Genomic DNA, 20,324 nt, shown 5'->3' with positions numbered 1-20,324 from the left:
AGTTGAGAAGCAGCATCTCCTAATTTATTTTTTTTATTATCATGGAAGGAAGTCATAGTAATAGTTATTTTGAACTGAGGACATTTTTCTGCATTATTCTCTTATTCCAGCCAGAGTAAGGGACTCCATTTGAAATGCATTCTTTCAAAAAAATATTTGTTTCTGACCAAAAAAAAGCCTTAAAATGAACAACTTTTCACACTCATTGATAGATGGGCTATTTCTCATCTGAAAGCAATCATCTGTTGTTTAGATTTGTACTTGACATATGAGAAGGAAAATATTTTGTTGAGTTTCACAATACCATGTGTGGGAATTCAGGGGTGATTTAACATGCCAGTGGTGTGCACAGTGCTACTGCGAACTGCTGTCTAGATACCTACAAAATTTCATTAACAATTTCCATCCATAGATTTCAGTTCTTAATGTATTTATGACTTTCGTGAGGTAAGGACATGTTAGCCACGATTTGAGGCTAGAAAATGAGGGATAAAGAGCCACTTACATAAGGTCAACCAAGAAACCTCTGGAATTAAACTATTTCTGGAGTCCCAAGTCAATAGTTATAACTGCAAGATTGTCAATAACAGCCCACATTTCAGGTCACTCTGATTATTACACGTGGTTCCGTCTCTTGCAATGATGCTCTTCAGTGCTGGACCTCATGGAGAAGTGTTGAATGTTTCATACCCAGCTGCCTACACAGCTGTTCTACAAAACCAGAGTGCTTCCTAATGTGCCTTCAGTGAATAGGAGGAGACATGCAAACGAGTTTTTGGTCTGTTGAACAGCCTGGAGCTTAGTGCAGCCCATTCTTTAAAGCACAATTTAGACAAGACAACTTTGCTGCTAAAATGGATACTAAGAGTCTTCATGCAAGAGATGGGTATGGGTAAGCATACATACATACACCCCACTAGCCGTACTTCTTTACTGTAAGCATGGCTTTACATCTGGTGGTAAGCCTGTAAATGGGGCTCCATCTTTAAAAAACGTGTCTCAGAGTAGAAATATCTTTATGATATTACTAAAGAGAAGTTTCACTTACTGGTCGTGGTAAACTGTACTGATACATTTCTGGTCTGTATGTGGGTACCCACTGTACCCCCCCTCTAGGTCGGGTCATGGTACCAGGAGCACTGGTCACAACCTCCGAGTAGGGCAAGTGCGGTGCTGAGCTGTACGCCTCCTGCCTGCTCTGTCCTCCGTGGCCCGCAGAGGCCAGGCTGAAAGCCTCTTCCAAGAGCATATGCATCTGCTGTCGAACCTCATCAATGGAGGGCTGAGAACTTAAAGTTGAGGTCTCCGAGTGGCCTTTGGCCTGACGGGACCTGGTGTAACTCCGAGGCTCGTTGACACGGTCAACATTTGTTTCTTCTATAATTTCAGGCTCAGTCTGTTGGATGGAATAAAAGCACGTATATGTAAAAAGCTTTACAAGACAGTCTTTGTGGTGCTTCACACACAACATTCTCAAACACAGATGTAACATACACAAAGTCAGGAATTGTGACAATATACACACATGACAAATATTAGAAAGGAGTGATATGATGCAAGCGAGTATAATAGCCAGGGACTCAAAGACCCATTTGTATTCTCCACTGTTGGCTGCAAAAACTAGCAGGGACACTCTGGAGCAGATTTTAAGTGTCAATGATTTACTTAAAAACAATTAGAATTAATGTTTAAATTCTTTTCTTAGTTGTTAGTATCAACAGGATACAACTGTGCCAGGAGGAGTATGGCTCCCTAAATAGTACCATCACTATGAAGGACCCCTTACAAGGGACCACTTGTTACAGCTAAAGGAACTGAAATTCTTTTGTCCATTCTCACATGTTAAGATTTCAGAAGAATTAAAGTTTAGGAGTTTTCCTGAACTTTCTAACCCAGTGAGGACCACTAACAACGACGCCACAAACGAGGTCCTGTCCCTTGCAGAAAATATCCCAACCCAGCTCGGCCATCTTACCGAGCCACTGAACAGTAGTTACACAGAAATTCATCTAAAACTAACGTGGGAACAGTGAATGAAGCATGTATTCTAATGAGCAGATGGTACTTGTGCAGCTTAACTTGAAGGGTTACTGCTAGGGTAATTCCTTCTGTACGGATAAGTATGAACAGAAATCACACACACCCCGATATTTTTGCTTGTAACTTCAAGACAGACAAAAACATCATCTTATAAGAACTTGACAGTGAAATGCCTAACTTCGTCTATCTTCTGTAAGATTAGTTTTACAGGCTAGAGTTCTAAAAAATACATGTTAAACAGGCAATCTGAAAAAGCAACCCATTTCTAATTCTTTAATTATCAGTAAAATAAATTCAAGATGCTAGGATAACTGGAATGTTATGTATAGGGAATAGGATATGTACCTCCTTCTACATATAGCATGTGGTTGGAATTATGTTAGCATTTAAAATAGCCACAAATAAAAGAATACAACAGGATGTTCTTATTAAAAATTCCAGCACTGCCCTAATAATTTACTAGAGTGCTCTGTAGCTCCTGCTGTGGCATACTTTTTTTTTCCATGTAATAGTGCAATAGCTTTCTATATACCTGGCCAGATAAGCAACTGTGCCCTCAACCTTTTGCAAGCTATGTATGGTCACATATATTATAGGACAACCATAGTACATATTTCTTTATCTGTAGAGTCAAATATCAAACTGACTTTCCTCTTCTGTTATCAGCCATTCAGAGAAGAGTTACATGGTTAGCTTAAAAAACTGACAATAAATTTAAATAGAAGATCCTAATTTGTTTTCTCTCTTAGCTGTTATAAATAAAGTTTTATTTTGTATTTTATGACAATACAGCAATAAAAAAGGAAAATGAAAACAATAATTAATCATTTGAATATTAGAATTTAACCATAATTTATACATTTGTATTTATACGGTATATATTATCCAAATTCAAAACCACAAACCCAGGTTTAGGCTTCCTAAGTGGTACACACATCGGATTGGGGGAGGAACAACGTAACGGCACAAAGTTATAAACTGAAAAACTGTATAGGAAATCTTCAACTAAATAGCTTCCCTTCATTTTCTTCCTGCATTTTGATTCTGTGTTGTTACAGGGTAGGATAAAGAAAAATCAGGTAAATTTTAGAAGCCTGACTATAAAATGCAATAATAGTTTGTATGTATAAGTGCAACCAGAGAGCCTCTGAAATCTTACTGTCCCAACTGGGTGATTTATAACCATGGCTCTACTATTTCCTCATGACTGTAAAAATGTCAGTGAGTGGAATCCCACAAGAGATCTATTAGTACCCAATGCTGAAATAAATCAGTTCTCTGCTACAACCCCCTTGGGGAAGTCTTTAGACCTCTACAGAATGTCTAACATATATCATATGAATAAAGGATGCATATTACCAGTCAACGTTAAGTCAGTTTCGATTTATCAATATAAAAGTCGGCATGAAGATTTTGGAGGAGAGTGGTGACCATTACTTTTCCTCAAGTTTTAAAATTTATTTGAATTCATCCTATCACTTTCTGATGTATGTCATTTGCTTTCCTATCAATTGAAATACATAAGTATCACAAACAGATGCCATTATAAGTTAAAGTTACCATTATAAAAATCCAGATATTGTTGATACACCATTACTGTATAATACAAGGAACTGGAATTACATGAAGAAGGAAAAGAAAGTCCTGTACTAAGAGACAGATTTTATACACTTCTGGCATAACTCTGCTGCTGCAACTCTATCAGTAAAATTCTTCATGTGAACATTAATCCATAAGCTTTTTGAGGAGTTGCATTAATTTAAATATATCAATAAAATTATACCAGTAAATTCTTTTGTATATTGATCTCTTAGATATGTATAATAATGTCACTTTCTTTCTTTTACATCAAAAACAGCCTAAATATTTTCTGCCCTAGTATAAAGCTCATTAGCAGTCTAGAGGTTCTAGACTCTTTCATTATAGCATTTGCTGTACTCACAGTTGTCTGTTAATGCGTTGGAAATACATGTTAATAAAGTCTCCTTAACCTACGTGCTAGTTGATGATACTAAACCGTGTTGGGATTATTTAAAATTGAAAGATAGGTACTGTTGAATAATGATCCATTTATAAAAGATGCTATAAAGGCAAATAATATACTCAGAACATCAAACAGTAGAATGTACGCTCAAAAATAATACAAAAAGCTACATATTCTATATAGACAGGTGTGTAACTATTGACCTCATATCCTGACCAGTTTTTAGCTCTGAGAAACAGAACCATGATTCAGAGAAATATCACAAAAATATCATTATAGGGAATGAAATATTTTTAGAAAAACATAATTGAAATATTAGAAAGGGGAACCATATAAAAAAACAGTAGTATGGAATGGCAGATTTCTGAGCTCTTACTTCCCTCTCCTATTTAAAGGACAAGGCAAATTCAGGCAGATCATAAACTCTCAGCTTTTGGTTGTGCATATCGCTCTAGCGGTTCTTAAGGAGTTTTCTTCAAGAATATGGGGAATCTTTGTCTCTTTTCTTAAAAAAAAAAAAAAAAAAGAGCGCAAAGCATTTAGCGTGGTTGGGAAGATAAACCTCAACAAATAACCTGGGCATACCGGTAACAGCTCGAAACAAAATAGAAAGCAACTCGTTAACCTGTAAAAAAATCTCATGACTTGAAGATAATATGGGCTATTTGCCTCATTAATTTGATCATTTGGAACTGCTTATGAAAGAAAAATTTCACCATTCATTGGTGAGACTTGTTGCTAAATAATCTGGGAGGAAGAGGTTAGCAGGAGTCCAAGAAAGCTGGAACCTTTAGAATGACAAAGCAGATGTCAAAAAATGATACAAGATGTTACTAGATAAAAAAGAAAGGACAAGATTCAGCATACAAACCAACCCTTTTTCAGAGCCCTTTTTCACCCATTTTTGCAGACAGATTTACAGAGGTGTTTAGTTGCACTACTGGTGAGATCCATATGAATTCCATGCATAAATATAGATGTAAGTGCCCGCCCGTGGGTATCCTGGGAGACCAAGCCTGTCAGACGCTCGGTACAGCTCTGAGGAACCTCAAACAGGAGTGAGGGAAACCAACCCACGCTGCAAGCTGAGGCTTGGGAACTAAATTTCAATATCCTGTCCCATTTTCCCGTGGCATTTTTCTGCTTTCAGATGGGGAATACATTCAGAGTTAGAAGAGGTGCACTGCAGTGAATCTGCAGCGCATCAGGCAAAAGGAATTTTATGTAACTTATCAGTAAAAAAAGACTGTGCCACGGACAGCTCACCCAACCACAACCTGAAAAGAAAGGCGAAAGCAAACTTGTGCATGATGTGCACAGATCTGAGTCCGCTGGAGGTCCCAGCTGACTGGAGGTTAGCAAACGTGACACCCACCTTCAAGAAGGACCAGAAGCAGGATCCAGGGAACTACAGGCCTGTCAGCCTGACCTTGGTGCCGGGGAAGATTATGGAGCAGATCATCTGGAGTGCCACCACGCGACATGTATGGGACAACCAGGCGATCAGGCCCAGTCAGCATGGGTTTATGAAAGGCAGGTCCTGCCTGACTAACTGATCTCCTTTTATGACAAAGTGACCCGCTTAGTGGATGAAGGAAAGGCTGTGGATGTTGTCTACTTAGACTTTACTAAAGCCTTTGACACCGTTTCCCACAGCATTCTCCTGGAGAAACTGAATGCTCTTGGCTTGGACTGGTGCACTCTTCGCTTGGTAAAAAACTGGCTGGATGGCCAGGCCCAAAGAGTGGTGGTGAATGGAGTTAAATCCTGTTGGCGACCGGTCATAAGTGGTCTTCCCAAGCGCTCAGTACGAGGGGATTGAGTGCACCCTGAGTAAGTTTGCAGATGACACCAAGTTGGGTGGGAGCGTTGATCTGCTCGAGGGTCGGAAGCCTCTGCAGAGGGATCAGGACAGGCTGGATTGATGGGCTGAGGGCAACTGTATGAGGTTCAACAAGGCCAAGTGTCGGGTCCTGCACTTGGGTCACAACAACCCCATGCAACGCTACAGGCTTGGGGAAGAGTGGCTGGAGGGCTCCCCCGCAGAAAAGGACCTGGGGGTGTTGGTCGACAGCCATCTGAATATGAGCCAGCAGTGTGCCCAGGTGGCCAAGAAGGCCAACAGCTTCAGAACCAATGTAGCCAGCAGGACTAGGGACATGATTGTCCCCTTGTACTCGGCACTGGTGAGGCCACACCTCGAATCCTGTGTTCAGTTTTGGGCCCCTCACTCCAAGAAGGACACTGAGGGGCTGGAGTGTGTCCAGAGAAGGGCAACAAGGCTGGTGAGGGGTCTGGAGCACAAGTCTTATGAGGAGCGGCTGAGGGAACTGGGTTTGTTCAGTCTGGAGAAGAGGAGGCTGAGGCGAGACCATATTGTTCTCTACAACTACCTGAAAGGAGGCTGCAGAGAGGCGGGTGCTGGTCTCTTCTCCCAAGTGACAAGTGATAGGACAAGAGGAAACGGCCTCAAGTTGCACCAGGGGAGGTTTAGATTGGATATTGGGAACAACTTCTTCACTGAAAGGGTTGTCAGACAATGGAACAGGCTGCCCAGGGAGGTGGTTGAGTCACCACCCCCTGAGGTATTTAAAAGACATGTGGATGAGGCGCTTAGGGACATGGTTTAGTGGTGGACTTGGCAGTGTTAGGTTTACGGTTGGACTTGATGATCTTAAAGGTCTTTTCCAACCTAAACGATTCTATGATTAATCATTACCTTTAGGACATTTCAGAATCTGCATGAGCTCATTAATCTACTTTCAGGGTTTTTAACAAATTTTCTTTAAAATGTATTTTATATCTAGTATACACAATATATTGAAATATATTTTACAAATCTTCTGCTAACTACTTATGGCATACTAATTTTGAACTAATAGCAGGAGGCCATGCCTGCTCCCATAATGTTTTCAACATTCATTTCTGGAAGATATCACCTATGAAAAAAATACCTTTTATTAGCAGATTAAAAAAAAACCTCTTGCTTTCTTGAAACATATGTTTTTCAGGATACTGAGGGAAGCCTGGCTTGACAATGGCTTTGTTATCTAAGAAAGCTCCAATAATAAAGGAAACATTTAAGTGGAGTAAAAAAAAAAAAGTATATCTTTTCGCAAAATGTAATACCTATTTTAACAGGATATACCTGTTCTTTTTCCAGGCTATAGTGATGTATTGTAATGCCTCAGAAAGGAGTGAACCAGTCATCCCATTTACAGGGCACAACACGACTCGTGCAATCTGATGGGAAGCGTCCAAATGCAGGAAATCATTTTAGAAATCTGACACCTACAGCATGCCCCACAGAACTCTGAAAAAGATTTAAACTTCCCTGAACACAGCCCCTGACCCTGGCACATTCCTTCACCTTGCCAAAAACACATCGCTGGCAGCTGAGGGAGTTGACAATTAAGCCCCACACGAAATGCTTGTCATCTACAGAGTTTAGAAGACGAACAACCACCAGATGAACTTCCTTATTTTCCAGAATGGTTTAGACCTTTTCCAGGGACTGATCATCAGGGATGGCTGAGCTACAGCATTTTGTACACGTGGCGAAGGATTGAAAAATTCTATGTTGCCCCAGTGTGGGGACTATTTTCATCCTCATTCTGGTGCACACAGTGTCAACTTGCACCCACTGTATGTTCAGACTGCACAAGGCAACTAACCTAGACTTATGTTGGCTGTGTGAGTTCCTTAGACCATAAATCAGCATCTCCTCTGGCTGGTTTTGACATTTACCTATTCAAAACTCTCCCAGTTCTGATGTAGTAAGAGGACAATGCCTGTAGCTAGGGGATTTCCACAAAACACTGACATCTGGACTTAAGTGAAATGCCCAGAAGTTCATTGTCCATTCTTCTGATTCAAGAGAGCAGCATCAGGGGTACAGAACAGAGGATTTTAATTGCACTGAAAATAAGCTCAGTATCAGCTAGGTGGCTGCATACTTAAAAGCAGCATCTAAATTCAAAATTTAGTACTTTGGCAAATAATGAGTTTCAGGGCAAATAGTTTGTTTGCATTTCAAATTACGTACAGCCATAAAGTACATGAAAGAGTCTGTGCTCTGACTGTCCTGAGCCTTTTTCAGGATGCTGAGTGCACATAACATACTGTAATTTTAAATACCTAATGGCACTCTGGCTTGTAGCTTATCAACAGTTTCCTGTTTTGGGGAGTAAGATAAGATTTTGCTGAGCAAATTTCCCTGCATATGTCTGATAAACTTACATCATATCCACTGTTACGGATTCCACGTCTAGGTCTTTCTCGAGTCACAAGAAGATCCATCTCAGTTTCTCCTGGGCTAGGACTGTTCAAAGACTGCCTGCTTCTGTATACTGAGTTCTTCATTGGTTGCCTAGAAAACATGAAAGAAGAAAACAGTAAAACAAAAAGAAAAAAATTACAGGCAGCAGTTTTCAATACTTAGCTGTATTCTAAAATGATGAGGTTCATAAAAACGCCACTTTATTACAGGATATTTCTTTCTATGTATATGGAAGTGCTAGAAATCAGTAACGTCACTAAGAGATCATTAATTTGTTTACTGTTAAAGAAAATAAAGCTACATAAAAGACCTGGACATCATATGTGGGAGCTTATCAGATGAAATATGTCCCAAGAAGATACCAGAACCCTTTTAACCTCAGCTGCTAAGATTCAAATTCATAAAAAATAAATAGGTGCTATTATCAAAAAATAATGGGACCTCCCACACACTCAGGTGGGGAGCAGAGATTTTGGTTGCAGATCCTGAGCAACGAGAAAGAAGTGGAATAACACTCCACCGAAAAAAAACACCCAGCAAAGTGAACGGGAAGAGAGACAGGAGTGGGAGGGAACTGCTTGCAAGATGCTGTTTTTAAATAGCCAGTTTGGTAGCTGGCCACAACTTTATCAGAGAGCTGTACTCCCTGGGATTAAACCACTTCTAGTATAGCTCTGAGCAGCACTGATGCAAAGGCATCCCTAGACATTGAGCTTTCACCACTGCGTGCTCAGAAGCAAGGGGAAACAACGGTACTAGAAAGACAGCATATAACTCAATACCCAAAATATCCTGCAATCTTTCCAACACAGCCATTTCTTTCCTTGTTACTGGTTATACAAAAACAAATATAGCATTTCTCTGTAAGATACAAAGCATATCTGTACATAAACTCTTCAGGAATGGTTGCCAAATCGTGATACAGGAACTTCATGCCTCATCAAGCTGCATCTTTCAAGAAGGCTACCTCTAAACAAAGTAAGTTTAGGAGATGCCTTTCTCCTAGTGTATCTGGCCATTAGTCATTTTCTTGAAGAGTTGAAACCAGAAATTTGGAAGGGGGCTAGTGAAGGGAGAAGGCTTCGGTGACTTTTCTGTCATTCTCCTATGCTTGCCAGGTAACGTGTGGCCAAGACCTCTGTTTGAGTTAGTAAGCGCGGTAAAAATAAGGTCTCCAGAGTTTTAAATGTTTGGGACTGCCTGAACTGGTAACAAAGAGATCTACTACAATATTTGAGATATTGAAAAGCCTAGAACCATTTCTGTAAGTGACATAAGAGGAAACCACGTTAAGTAGCCTCTGTTCCATTCAGCAATTACAAAGACTCCATAGTTTAACCTCTCAAGAACCATCAATGAAATGAAAAGACAAGACAGTCCAAATGAACTCACTGATAAAAATAAATAGTTCTTCAGATATTACAGATTTGGATAAGAAAATTTTTTTCTTGACAGATTAGAGCAGCAGAAGCTGCTTTGCAGAAATCCAGAAAGACAGACATTTACATGATTAGATAGGATAAAAGGTAGGACAAAAAGGTATCAATTTCACACTTTGATTAAACTAAGTACTCAAGCACATACTTAATTTTAAGGCAACTTTCAAAAACTTCTGTGTGACTTTTAATCACAAATCTCCATGCGCGTGTTTGAAAGTCCCAAACGCACTGCCAAAGCAGAAGACAAGTAGAGGTTTTGGAATAAATTTCCCCTATAAATATAATATTGAATAAATTACAGTGCCTTGTCTTGTTTCTTCCAAGACTGTACTGTCGGTATTACCAGAAAACATGGGGAACTAGGTTATGCTAAGGCTGATCAGACCTGACAATCTTTATGTTCCTACATTAAAGGTCTCTAATATTTCATACATATTTTACAATAGGTCCATAAATACTTAGTTGATGCAGTTGTGATATATTTTCTATGGGATTCAAATATATGGCTCTCTTAACACATGCAGATTCCTGACCTGATTACAAACTATTAAAGAAAAACCCAGAATAGTGCATATCATCAGTAGGCTCCTAAAAATTGCCTTGAGATTGCCAATTAGCTCATTTAAGAAAGTTTTACTAATGAGAAAGGAGGTATGAATGCTAGCAACTGGCATTCAAATGGATTAGCAAGTGCCTTCTGGGAACACAACTGGAACATTTTAAAACATGAATTTTATGGTACAGAAGACTCAAAGGTACTAAAAGCACAAAACTGTTTGTTCTTGAACAAATCAAATTATTTAGTGACGATGTTTCATAAATCACTTTTAAATGCAATTTACAACAAATCCAAAATGTAAAGGTGATCTTGACTAATGTCATCAATTGCATCTTTATTTTCTGATATATTTTGGAAATGCCGTAATAATGTGATTTAAGTTAGTGGAATATACACAAAACAGAAAAGAGTGGAATAGACCTTTTCCCTAGGAACTTTTAAATCTTTGACTTATTCCTAAGTGACATTATTTAAAAAAACAACAAAAAAGTAAATTCAAGTTTTCAGTTTTTAATTGCTGTAAATATAATGATACAAACAATGATACAAAGCAGAAAAAGTTAGAAATCAAATCTTTTCAATTTTATGCAACCTAGATTGCTTTAAAAGCAATTTTATTTCATTATGGAAATACAACTGTATTGATTAATTTAACAATAACTAAAACACACATCACCTTGCAGTATTATTCAAGGTTTTCCTCCAGCAGTATGCCATTTTAGCCATCTTATTTTTAGTTAGAAAAATTAAGACAATAATGCTGTCATGTGTGTTGCAGCTTATTAAGTTCAGTTCCAGGTCTTAGTCTGGAAATTTTAGAATAGGCTTTGGAATTGGTTTGTTTGCAAACATCTGCAACATCTACAAAGTTCTCTAAATGCTTTGTCTCTTTACAGAAAGTGCATGAGAAATGGTTCTTCTCTCTTCCTATGTAGGGATACAGACTATATATTTAACAAGTAAATCCAGCAGTCAGCCTTTTTATGGTTCAGCTACACAATGAAATCATTCCTCTACAGCAGTATACCTGCCTTCAAGCAGTTTAGATCATGCCAGTGATCACTATCTCAAATAGACTATGACAGGTTTACACAACACATTAGAAAACACGCAGAAAAAAGTGTATTCTGGGACCTTTCAGCACATTGGCACATTAACAAACATCAGTATATTTAACAAAAAGCAGATGGTTAGCATTAAAGCTTCATGCGTAATGTTTTAAAAATCTCCTACATGGCATGTGACACATAATAAATTATCAAAGTAATGCCTCAGTCCTTCACTATACGTACAGCACACAGTCATATCAATGTTTCTACTGTGTCGTTTATGTCTTCTGGACAGACTGTGCAGACAAAGCAGGACTCCTGTGTACTGAGGGTTCAGTATCTTACCTTTTCAGTGCATTTGGAGCAATTTATCCCTCCTTCGCTGGAAAACCACACAAGGAAATGATGCCCCAGACCCTCCAGCAAGGACATAACATACCGTTAAGTCAGCATCTTTTTTCTTTATTGACCAGTGCAACCCTGGGAAACGGCTCATCAAGGGAAGTATCCCTCAGTCATTTAACTCTAGACCTATAGAAGTTCATTAATCACAGTTTTTGCCCAGGTTCTGAGCCAATGCTGCTTTTATAACTCCCATTACAGTCTTTTTCATCTCTGTGCCCCAAGGGTAATTTCTGAAGTTGCCCTGTGTGCAAAGCCTGTCACCACCGATGCTTTGATTGCAGTCATGATTTATGCTCACAGGAAAACTTTGGTCTGAGCTTTCCAGAAGATGGGACGCAAGATTGCACCTCCAGACATGAAACCATTTCCAGAGGAACTGTACTTCAGTATCCCTTTGTCTCTCATGGATCAACTGCTGCTGGTCCCTGATTATAGTAGGAACCAGAGCCCTCGTGGTGCTAAGTGCAATGACAAACACACTCTCTTCTAATCCTTCACACCTCCACCACCCCTAAGGAAGAGAAATCCGCATACTGTGTCATTCCTGGGGTAGGACTGGTGTGGCCTCCTCTTTTTAATGTGTCAGCTTGTGCTTCAGAGAGCACCAGCAAGGGAGCAGGTCCACCCACCCACCCACACGAGGCTCAGGCAGAATCAGTATGTAAAATCCCCCCTTGTTTCTAAAATGGGGAGATGAATACTACTGGTGCACCATCTTCAAGAGACAGGGAAGTGTAAATAAAACATTAGTACTGTTATACAATATGCCAGCCTCACATCACAGATGAGCAAATTATGATTTTCTCTGTTAAAGGCACAGGAAGATCACCAATAACACATCCTTACAGATACCAGCCCTGCAGGACTTACTGAAATACATGGACAACCTGCTAGTTGTGTTATCTTATGCCTACTGCAATAGTTACATTCAGATAAAAATGATGACAAATTAATAACACCACTGAACTTTGGAAAAGAATGAATTGAGATACCAACTTCCTGGCTTAAGTCCACTCTCAGTATTACCAACAAAATTTCTACCACCTTTTCTATTTACCTTACTTGGAAAATTACTCACAAGAACTTTCAACAGTCCCTTCCCTTATTTTTTTGTCTTTCCCTTTCTTTCTTTTTAACCACATTGCAGTTTTACCAGATAACATACTTTCATAAATAATCATGGGTTATATGAATTTTCTTCATAAAGTAGGAGGGACCAGCTGACCATACAGCAAACAGTTGGTTCATTAAGAACTGCCCCTTTGATTCCCTACAACCCCTGGACATCAACTTTCCTCTCAGATGAAGAACTGCATATAAAAAGTCTCACCTGTTCTTAGGCTCAGCAAATGGAGACGAGACATCTGCATCTGGATCCAAAATGTGGTCAAGTTCTTTCTGGTTTTTTTCATACATCCTTTTTCTGTCTGTCAGCCCCTTGTTGTTATCAACCTGTGGGAAATCATAGTACCCCTTCCTCTTGGCTTTCAAGCGCAGCTTGTTGCGGTAATGTTCTATATCAGACTTCTGCTTCAAAGCCTTGTTTACCTAAAAGGCAAAAAGATGCTTAAAGGATGGTGCTGGGCTGGCTACTTCCAAACGGTATCGTTGGAGCGTGTTTGATGTGCTGCGTGTGTCATTTTACAGAGCGCTTTTTGTACCACACCGTGCCATCTGTAAGCAGCGAGGAACTGCAAGTGAACAGAGTTGCTGCATTTTTATGGCTTGGCAGATGGTTAAATAATTTTAGCCTAAAACCTATGTACCATCACAACAGTGACTCAGATACACCCACTGAAGAAAAACACTGATGATGTTAGCCAATTGTCATGACCCAACGCCACGCTTGCTTTTGGGCACCACAGGGAGAACTCACCCATGAAAATGCTTGTAGGGTCCCATAAGTACAGAGACATCGCCCCTCACTTACACAAAACCTTAAATAAGTCATCACTGGTGGCTGGGGAAGAATTCCGGTGAAATATCATCATACGTTCCTCTTATATGCTTCCTTACAAATCTGTTACAGACCCTTGTCAGAGACAGGATCCTTAAATAAATGGGTGTTTGGTCTGACCTGGTACAGGTCAGGTCCCACGGATGCTCCTAAGTATTGAGAAAATTTCCCTCCTGCTTCAAATTGCCAGTTACATGGAAATGAGCAATTTACTTGGGCTTTGTGCTTCCAGAGTCAAATTCTACAGTCCTCTCACTAATTTCAAGAAATTTATGTACAAGAGTGCACACAGCACCGGGAGTGCCATCCTGTTGACTTACAGAAAATTGATGCTGAAATCTAACTAAGCCTTTCTCTGAGCTTGGAAACTAAGTCGCACATCAGGGCATAAAATACAAGGACGAAATGGAGCACAACCAACTGTTCTAATGCAGGCCCACATGGAAAGCCTGATGACACCGTCTTTTACCATGTCTCTGGCACCAGCCCTCCCTGTTGCTTTTAAACAGCATCAAGGAGCTTCTGGCTGATCTTTAAATGACTGCTGCAGTGCAAGTTTGCAAACAAGACACACCTCTGGCTTGTCCCCATCATATTTAACAACTATCTAAAAGCCTCAGTCCTTTATAAATGGACCGGTCTTGATTAAATCTACATAAAACCATGAATAATCATACAAGTGTTGGAGCCAAAGTATAGTTTTTGGCCAGCGCCTGGATCAGACAATTGTGCCACCCCACTTTGTTGCCAGGAAGCAACTGCACCCTCTGTGCCCAGGTGGGAGTGCAGACTGAGCAAAGCCATGGTACTGTTCCACCCCTTCTTGCTCTGAATGCGATGTATTGCTCAGTATACAAAGATCAGCTTGGGACCCAGATGGTCTATATACATTTCCATGTTCAGCCACAGAATTCATGTAGACAAAGATCTTATTCTGCTCTCTGCCTTCATTACTCATCTTGTTAAAACTAATATGATAGGAGAGAAAGATATTGAGAAGGTAGGAATATAGACAATTGCTTTTTCCAAGGTCACGTGCATTCACAGGTGCATTGCACAGATCTTAAATTCTCAGACCTCAGAGCCCACAATGTTAATGGGACTTTATATAGCGTCAGGTTGAAAAGCTCCTACCAGTCCTCAACTCTGACAGGCTTAAGATTGTTCCACCTGCAGATGTAGCCAAGGAAACAGTTGGAGACATTATCAGGCAGTCCTTACCTCTCCATTAATGATGGCAGATTCCTGGCTCCTATCTGATGCAGCATGAACAGCAGGTAGTGCCACAGGTTTGATAGCTATCAGCTGTACAGATCCAGAAGAGGTGTCGAAGGGGTCAATGGCAGATTTGGCAATGTTATCAAAGAGAACGCCTCCTTCCTCTTCATCACTTACAGGCACTAAAGCACATCAAACTTATTCAGCATAAAGACACAGATATTTTTACTGCATGTTCAAGGTGAAATTCAGTGAGCACATGCTTTAGATTAATGATGTGCTCAGTACACTTGAGGAGCAGACCTGGGAGACCTTCACACTGGAAAAAAATCCCATTAGATTACAGATAACATTATGTATTCGATGGATTATCTGGCACTCCCCCAAAGAAGGTTGATTTCCAATCTGCACTACTAAGATGGAAAGAAAAGGAGAAAAAGAATGACACAGAAAATTATATGAAAATGACAATGAAAGTCAAAGTACATCTTTTCCTAGGTTTCACATAGAGAAGACGTTACATGCACACACACACACACCTCTCCACATGCCAAGGCATCAGTAGTTACACCCAATCTAATGCAAGAGTGCAGCTTTTTTGTGTGTCTTATACTGCAAGAGCAGGGGCATTCTCAAAATTTGAAAAATAAACCTACTAATTTTAGCAGAAGTTACTAATGCTAAAAATGCCATCTGTTAAAACGAAAGCATTACTGTTGTGTGTTAAAACATGCTTAAGAAACTGATGGTGTCCAAGTTCATGTTATTTTTTTTTGCTTTGCAAAGCAGCACCTCAGGTGGCTGTAAAGTTAAACCATTAAAATTTAAGAGAGAGGAGAAGGCTTCTGAAAATCTTTAAAATTAAATGGCATGGCAAAGCATCTTTAGTTTTAGCTTTCCATAGACATGGATAACTCTTTCACATACAATTGGGCCCTTTCTCCTCCAGATTTTGTTCTTAAACCTGCATCACCTTGTCAGCTGTTGAATCTTAAACCTTTTATCCTCATTTTGGAATAAAAGAATGTCTCGAAAGCATGAGCACAAATTCTACAAAGAAATTCTTGCAAGTATTTTTTAATAATTATGCTATTAGAGGGAAGAATGTTTGTTCCATCTCCTAACTGACAGGAGCAGAGATCCTCTGCTAAAGAACAAAGTGGTCTGCTCTAAATTTATTTCCTCTGAAAATACACTTTGTTTTAATATTTAATCACTGCACAAATTACAACGGACTTGTATAAACTCAGCAGTTTAGACAGCCAGTGATTTTGGTAAGAAAATATTTGACAGTGGTAAAAAAATATGAACCCACTGAGTAAGCTTATCATCTTTCTGTCTGTACTCAGTGTGGACTGGAGTTGACACTGCTTGAGCTTTTGAGAAATAGATGGGTTAAATCACTCTGTCATTAAATGTTGTCCCTGCGGCTCCACAGAACCATCCAAATATGATAGAGGAGTCTTTAGTGGGTCTGAAATCCCCTCGTCCCTCCTGGGGTTGTTCAAACACTCTGAGTTTGCATGCTCGCTGGAGCGAGCAGAGCACAAGCCTGGCTCACTGAAAGGAACTGCCAAACTCCCACTGAGGACCACGCCAGGACACTGCACCAGCAAGATCAGATGAACGAAGAGATACTTGCCTGTCACAGACTGCACTTGAACAGGAGGGCATTTACATGACAATGACTACAAAAGTGAAGCATGGACATTCTTCCCTCGGGGCGTTTTCAATCAGTTCAATTCTTACATAAGTCACCAGATGCAGTTCTGGTACACGGGTGTTTGTAATTCACAGCTGAAACTTCCACACTACCCTAATAAGGTACCTCCCTTGTGAAACGACTATCTCCAAGAGAGAAAAAGTTTGTCTGAAGTGTATTTTTCACCAACAAAGACGGTCTCTCATGATGATTACAGCTCAGGTAAGCCTGGATAGTATCTGGCCAGCGGTCCAACTACCAAGAAGTTGTGGAATCACTTCCCTTGGCTGCCTGTCTCAGCATTTACCTGAACCAGGCATGCCTGAAAACCCTGGCTAAGCATCAACTTGCAAAACACGATTCTTTCCAAACATGCTCTGTGTACCCTACTTCAAGCAGAAAGCACTAAGAAGTGCAGCTGCATTTCCACCCCAGCGTTTCAGGACTGCACTTGCTGAGACCTCAGCAGTGAGCTCCAGGCACCCACAGAGAGCATGACTAGCTACAGATGCATTGGTTGTCTCCTCAGAACTCATTTTGGGATTAGAAACCAAGAGTTTTGCTTAATTAAACAGAATTCCTCTGGTTCAAAGACTCATTAAAGAAAAGAAAAATTAAGGGTAAAGAGAATCAGGAACCACAGACAGCAGCTACTTCTGATGTGGTACGTTAACACCGAAGAGCACCCTCGATGTATCAGCACTCACACTTGTGAGCACATGTCCTGCATCTACTGCAGTGCTATTGGCATGGAAATAATAGCCAAATGGGACTAGAAATCGGAAGTCTATTGCACCTTAGCTTAGCATTTGTACATTAATTGGCATTTATAATATAAAAGTAGTTTTTTCCATTGCTCTTTTTTCACCAATGAGTGATGAAGAGAGTCTGTGATCTGCAGTTACTGACACGCTGCTGTAGTTTGCACTGGCAGTGAACCATAAGCAAGTACTGTGGGTATTCTAATATTTGCTCCTATCCATCCCTTTCCGACAGAATTTACAGCAAGCGTTTATAACACGATTGAACCACAGCAACCTCTAAACTTTAAAAAACAAACCAAAGGGAGCTCAGAGAAAAGTGGGACTCCTGGAGCGTTTGTTTCTGCCATGTGTCCCTGCCCCAGGCCAGCCCACCCATCTGAACGCCGCCTCAGCTGGGCAAGCGACCGACAGGCACAGGGAACTTCAGAAAACTGCCCAATTGTTCTCTATAGTCACACACAATAAGCACACTTGCTTATTATAATTAGCAACACAGATTTAAAGCGATGCTTTTAATTTCTGTTTTTAATCAGGTGCATACCAACGTTTTTATGGATTCATTGTTCTTCTACTCTTGGCTTGCGCTCTCTGGGTGCACACGTAGTGAGACTTAGAAGTTCAGCAGCAGAAAAGGGCAAAAAACCTACTTAATCACCTACTTAACAGTAATTTCCTATCTCTGAAACAGCTTGTGCTGGATATCTCATACCACATGATCCATTGAGATTTAATTACTCCTCCTAATCTTCCTATGACTGAAGTACATGAAGATATATCCAAAGCAATCATTTATTCAGGTTTAGTGCCAATTGCAGTGAAGGATCAGCGTGGCACTGGGCTTTTGAAGAGCGGGACCATCGCTGAAGCTTTATCACCACATCGCTGGAGGTATTAGGACTCAAGATTTGCTGGGTTCAAGCTGCTTCAGGGATGCTAGCCTCCAGTTTGGGTGCAGCTCTCCACTATTTCCAGCCGGCGATGCCTGCAGCTGGTGCTGCCCACTCGTGCCCGGGTCCCCCAGCCAGTGGAGAGGGGCTGGGGGACTATAGCTCTGAACGGTTAAAAAACAGTTAGACAGCTGGAATAGTCTGGTTTTATCTAGTTATTAATTTATATTAAAAAGTTATACTTTTGTCAGCCTAAGATTGCAATATGAAGGCCACAAGATTTCTTCTCTCCTCTCTTTCCCTCCACCTTGTCTTTCCTCCCCTCTCCCAAATCAAAATATGTTGGAAGGAAGAAAAGAAGGACTGAAATACTTACCTGTATTAAAAAAAAAAGGTAAGGAAATCAAAATTACATGCGGATCAGGTAACCTTACAGCAAAATACTTGAAACAAAGATATGTGCTGTCCTGCTCAGAAGCAACCATTTGACCGATTTTGGAAGTCCTCAGAAAAAGAATGACATAGATGGAGAAAAACATGTGAAGCCAAAACATGGGAAACACTCGCAAGCAGGTGGATGTGCTCTGCCTTTTCTTAGGTCTTTCAATGAAGTATTAAAAATTTTCAAAGATTTATTTTGTATGAAGGGAATGCAAACATTATAACCATACCCATAGTGTGCAATGAATTCTCGGAGTACCAGAAGGACTTAAAATAACAGGAAAGCAAATAGATTATATTAAATGAAAATCCTAAGTTTAACAAAAAGCAAACTATGCCATAGATCTAAAAGACTGTCTCCTTAGGAGAGAGCCTGTGTATGAGTATGTCAAACAGAAATCCTCACTCCTGAATGTAAATTAATAATGGGGAAATCATTTTCATTTTAGAGAAAATCTCTCTATATAGAAAAAATCGGAAATTTTCTACATCATCTAAATAATTCGTCAGCTGACTATCTCCAGAAAGGTATGAACAAGAGCTCTTTACAATAAAGAAGCCCATGCTTCTGAAGGAGCTTGTAAGCCTATAAGTAAAATACAAGTTTCCTAACATCAGCGTCTGAACGTATTCAGGACTGAAATACCTCCCTATAAGATACGGCAGTGTAACAGAGAACATACTTGTGTACACATACACACACCCTTTCCAAAATACACCCAACTGTGAGACAGTGCAATTCTAATCCTTTCATGAACAGCACAAATATTATATTTTCAGAGAAGCAGACGGCTTACAGACTAATGGAAGCAGCTCATGATTCCTCCTGGATATTTTTTTCTCATATGCAAAGTCTGCTAAATGCCAGGCCACGTGTCTGAGGTGTGGCAGTCCTGCGTTTGCCTGGGATCGTGAAAGAGGACTTACCTGAGCAGGTCACTTGAGGCCTCTAAACTGACACTTGCAGGTTTTTTATGAAGCTGTGTACATGGGGTGTCTACTCTTCTATTAGCTGCTTGCTTCGCTCACTTTCTATGAAGGTTTCTTGTCCTTACAAGCAGAAGCAAGGATATTTCTCTCTGTGGTTATGTCTTCTCCTCCAACCTCATCTATTTAAATATCAAAGTCTTTCAAAAAGAGACCATGTATTTCATAATGTTTGTAGAGAATCCATCGGCGCCTTTTCTTGGCTGGCACTTCTATAATACCATCCTAGGCATGTTCAATAATTAAAATAAAATTATTTAACTGACAAGGATGATGACTATGGAAAGAAGATACGGAAGGCATGAGAACCTACAACAGAAGCCACTTCTTTAAGAAAGTAGTGCTCCGAGTTTTAAAAAGCTTTGCAGAAATAGTTTTCTCTTTGCACAATAAAACAGTGCATTTGTCTTCTTCAATGCTGACACATCAGTGAAAGATCACCACCGTCTAGACTGCCACTGGCTCCGATGGCATGAACGTCTACACACTCTACGCACCGTTGCTTGGATGAGAACTGCTGTCAGACTCAATTAGTGGCAGAGTAAAGCTCATCTGGAGGGGAAGGCAAACATGAATTAAGAAATACTTAACGCACAACCACCTGCAGATCCCA

General features: G+C 40.1%; 1 protein-coding gene across 1 annotated transcript in view; it reads right to left on the bottom strand.

The window, feature by feature from the left end:
* KIAA1549L (KIAA1549 like) overlaps nucleotides 1-20,324 on the bottom strand; it is a 74,334-nt gene that overhangs the window by 15,640 nt on the left and 38,370 nt on the right. The window contains exons 14-17 of the mRNA XM_059826009.1: nucleotides 14,934-15,112; nucleotides 13,086-13,303; nucleotides 8,264-8,393; nucleotides 1,049-1,396 (exon numbers count right to left, since the gene is read on the bottom strand). Of these exons, the coding sequence (XP_059681992.1) occupies nucleotides 1,049-1,396; nucleotides 8,264-8,393; nucleotides 13,086-13,303; nucleotides 14,934-15,112 (875 nt within the window). The remainder of the gene's footprint in view (nucleotides 1-1,048; nucleotides 1,397-8,263; nucleotides 8,394-13,085; nucleotides 13,304-14,933; nucleotides 15,113-20,324) is intronic.

The sequence above is a fragment of the Gavia stellata genome, chromosome 17, assembly GCF_030936135.1.
Source record: "Gavia stellata isolate bGavSte3 chromosome 17, bGavSte3.hap2, whole genome shotgun sequence".
Classification (NCBI taxonomy): Eukaryota; Metazoa; Chordata; class Aves; order Gaviiformes; family Gaviidae; genus Gavia; species Gavia stellata.
The sequence above is the reverse complement of the archived record's forward strand: the minus strand, read 5'-3'. Positions and strand labels throughout refer to the sequence as shown.